This window comes from Triticum aestivum, chromosome 3B (assembly GCF_018294505.1).
Source record: "Triticum aestivum cultivar Chinese Spring chromosome 3B, IWGSC CS RefSeq v2.1, whole genome shotgun sequence".
NCBI classification, from domain to species: domain Eukaryota; kingdom Viridiplantae; phylum Streptophyta; class Magnoliopsida; order Poales; family Poaceae; genus Triticum; species Triticum aestivum.
The window spans coordinates 576790315-576793756 of NC_057801.1; the positions used below are offsets into that span (position 1 = coordinate 576790315).

The 3442-nt window shown below is 45.8% G+C and overlaps 1 protein-coding gene and 1 long non-coding RNA gene across 2 annotated transcripts; both read left to right on the plus strand.

The window, feature by feature from the left end:
- The first annotated feature begins 497 nt into the window (after positions 1 to 497).
- LOC123065775 (uncharacterized) lies at positions 498 to 1245 on the plus strand. The gene is made up of 3 exons (XR_006431138.1): positions 498 to 681; positions 772 to 1009; positions 1102 to 1245. It is a non-coding gene; the product is annotated as an uncharacterized lncRNA (long non-coding RNA).
- Positions 1246 to 2463: 1218 nt separating this feature from the next.
- Positions 2464 to 2924, plus strand: LOC123065776 (lysM domain-containing protein ARB_03438-like). Its single transcript, XM_044488993.1, has 2 exons — positions 2464 to 2635; positions 2731 to 2924. The coding sequence occupies exons 1-2, from the start codon at positions 2524 to 2526 to the stop codon at positions 2922 to 2924; spliced, it is 306 nt and encodes a 101-aa protein (XP_044344928.1). The 5' UTR covers positions 2464 to 2523.
- Positions 2925 to 3442: the final 518 nt, after the last annotated feature.

A 3442-nucleotide genomic window follows, 5' to 3' on the forward strand; every position in this document is an offset into this window, starting at 1 on the left:
CGTTGGGCGCCGTGGTGGCGTCGACGGGTGGCCGGACTGGCAAGGATAATGCAGATCTCTCTCCTGAAGATGGGTCAGCGGGACGATAATGATGGCGCCTTCTTAACCGTATGTGTGATGTACACTTTAGATTTGCTACACCGGATGTAGGTTCCGATACATTATGTGGATGGATCGGCGACAACACCGGTTTGAGATATGGGGAGTGAGAGCACTCCACATTATCAAGTGTGTAGGTGTGAGTGGTGGCTTCGGGTGGCTTGATGTAATTTCTTGTCAGACCTTGTTGAATATTTAATAAAGAAGGCTGCATGCACCTATTGATGCAGAGGCGGGGGTTTTAACCTCCTTTTCAAAAAAAAAAATCAACTCAATATGATGGATAGTGGTATTTGGGAGGTGAATCTATTTATTTCTAAGATATGAGTGTACTGATGTCTGACTGTTGAAAATCTGACACAATGCTCCAGGGCAACTTACCAAATGGAGAAGATGTTGCTGCTAAGAGACTTGCAGCGAATTCAGGGCAAGGACTACCAGAGTTTAAGAATGAAATCTTGTTAATAGCCAAGCTTCAACACAGCAATTTAGTGGGACTCCTAGGTTGCTGCATTGACGGGGAAGAAATGTTACTAATCTACGAGTATATGCCAAACAAAAGCTTGGATTTCTTCCTATTTGGTATGTTCATTTTTATATAAATATCCCTACTTCACATAGCTATATTTTTCTTCCATGCCTTCTTGAACCGATCAAGTCTTATTTTGCAAGAACAATCGAGAAGGGCTTTTTTAGTCTGGGCAATGCGTCTTAACATAATTGAAGGGATTGCACAAGGTCTTATTTATCTCCACAAGCATTCTCGGTTGAGAATTATTCACAGGGACCTGAAACCAAGCAACATTTTGTTAGACACTGATATGAACCCTAAGATCTCAGACTTTGGAATGGCAAGAATATTTGATCCTAAAGGAGGACTAGCTAACACGAAAAGAGTCGTTGGAACATAGTAAGTACTTCTATTGGTATTTGACATGTAAAGTGAAAGATCGCTATACAGAAAATGGACATCGAATTTACTAGATTATTGTTCTTTTTCAGTGGCTACATGGCTCCTGAATATGCTATGGCAGGTATTTTCTCTGTCAAGTCCGATGTATTTAGCTACGGGGTATTGCTTCTGGAGATCATTAGTGGACTAAGAAATGCCGCAGCTCGTGGACATGGAAACTCCCTAAACCTCCTTGGTCATGTGGGTCAAATTTCCAACAAGCTCAAATTGTTCTATGATTGTCGTACCTGATTTTAAAAATAGTAATTTGATGTCTACAACTGAACTTTGCAGGCATGGGAGCTGTGGAAAGAAGGCAGATGGCGCGAGCTCATTGATAAATCGTTGCACGGTGCATGTCCTGAGAATATGGTTCTACGATGCATTCACGTCGGCCTGCTGTGCGTTCAGGAGAATGCTGCTGATCGGCCCTCCATGGCCGAAGTCATTTCCATGATTACTAACGAAAACGCCACCTTGCCGGCCCCAAAACAACCTGGTTTCGTATCCATGTTGCTTCCAACTGAAGCTGATGTCCCTGAAGGAAGCTGCTCTCTGAATGATTTGTCAATTACTCGCCTGGATGGTAGGTAGTACTGCTATCCATTAGATAAAGAGTGTTACAGTTGCTTCTGAATATATGTTCAGGCAACAGAGTATCATGATATTAATTGGACAGCACTTTTGAAGTGATCCCGGGAATGATCTCAAGATATTAATTGTCATTATTATAGTAAGACGGTATTTTCAGGGGAAACTGTGATTGGCATATTTTGACATATTTTCAGGGGGAGCTGTGATTGCTATACTGCGTTCGTGCCACCTTTTCCGTACACGGCTGCGTTCTCGTGTGATTACAGTTTTCTTCTTTTTCTATCACTGAACTACACTTACCGCACAGATCGAGAGTGATACTGGACAACAATCGCATTTCACACCTTCCTTTTCTTATGTAAATAATCTCTCTGATCTGTGTACAGGTTGCGCAGGCGTGCCTGTCTCTCTGATCCTACTGTCCTCTCTCCTTTGTTACGGTCGATTCCTTCTTGCTTCTCCACTGTCACTGCGCTACCACCAACATGGAGCAAGACAGTTTTTTATTAAACAAAAAAGGTGAGCAACGTGAGTGTAAAATACCATGCCCGGTCAAAATCACACGGCGGCCGAAGAATATTACAGTACAAAGCAGTTCCATAGGAATCACAGACGGGATTACCCCCGAGCCCGGCCTGTAAATGTTAGGAATGACATGTCCATACCGTTCTCAGCATAAGCAGTGTCGCCCGTACATTGGACGCCGTCTCCAAGGACATGGCCGGAATCTCCACCCTATCGACTTTCGAGTGTCGAGCTCATTACGCTATAAAAAGGGCGAGGGCTAAGCTTTCTCATCACCACCAAAGCAGAGCCTGACGAGCACCTACTATCCACTTATACATCCCTCCTCCTCGTCGGCAGCATCTGCATCTGCAATGGCCAACCACGGAGCCGCCGCTCTCCTGATCGCGTCCCTGCTCGTGGTGGCGGTCACCCTCGCCGACGCCAAGATCACGGGGCAGCTGCAGCGCGGCAGCATTAACGGAGGTACGTCCGCGTCAACCGATCAACATCGTCCATGATCTGGCCAAATGTGCTGGATTGTAACCCTTTGGACGTGTGCCTGTCTGTGCGTTTCGCAGTTTATGCATTGACGAAGGCGGTGCCGGCGCTGACGTGCAACAAGGTGAGCGCGGTGCAGACGGGCGAGACCTGCTCCTCCCTCGCGGAGAGCGCCGGCCTCAGCCAGGAGGACTTCCTGGGCTTCAACCCCAACATCAACTGCGTCAGGATCTTCGTCGGCCAGTGGGTCTGCCTCGACGCGTCCTCTGCCTAACACGCCGTTGGATGTGCGTGCGCAGCATCGTTAAGTTGCTGGTACTTATGCATGAATAAAGGAGGCTAAGTCGCTCTGACGCTCTTCCGCATATGCCTCCCGCCATTATTCGAGTTGAGTTTACTATTTGTACTTCCCTCGCAAAAGGATCGAGGATTCGAGGTTGTAGTCCGTCACTCTGTCTTTGTGCCAGCTTTGGATTTAAAACTGGTTCAGTTGGTTCGAGGCAACACCTCTCTGGATGGGTGAAACACATCAATGGGTTATATAAAATAGAAAAGCAACGCCTTTATACCATCATTGATGACCTCGACAAAATTGCAGAGACCCGCATCTTATTTCAACATGAGATTGAATTGAAAAATCAATCTAATGAGAAGGTTGCTCGTCTTTTGCGAGAAGAGGAGATCAAATACTACCAGAGGACCAAAGCTGACTTCATTCTAGTGGGAGATAGTAATACATGATACTTCCAATTGCTCGCCAATGGTCGACATAGGAAGATATGTATTAATAGT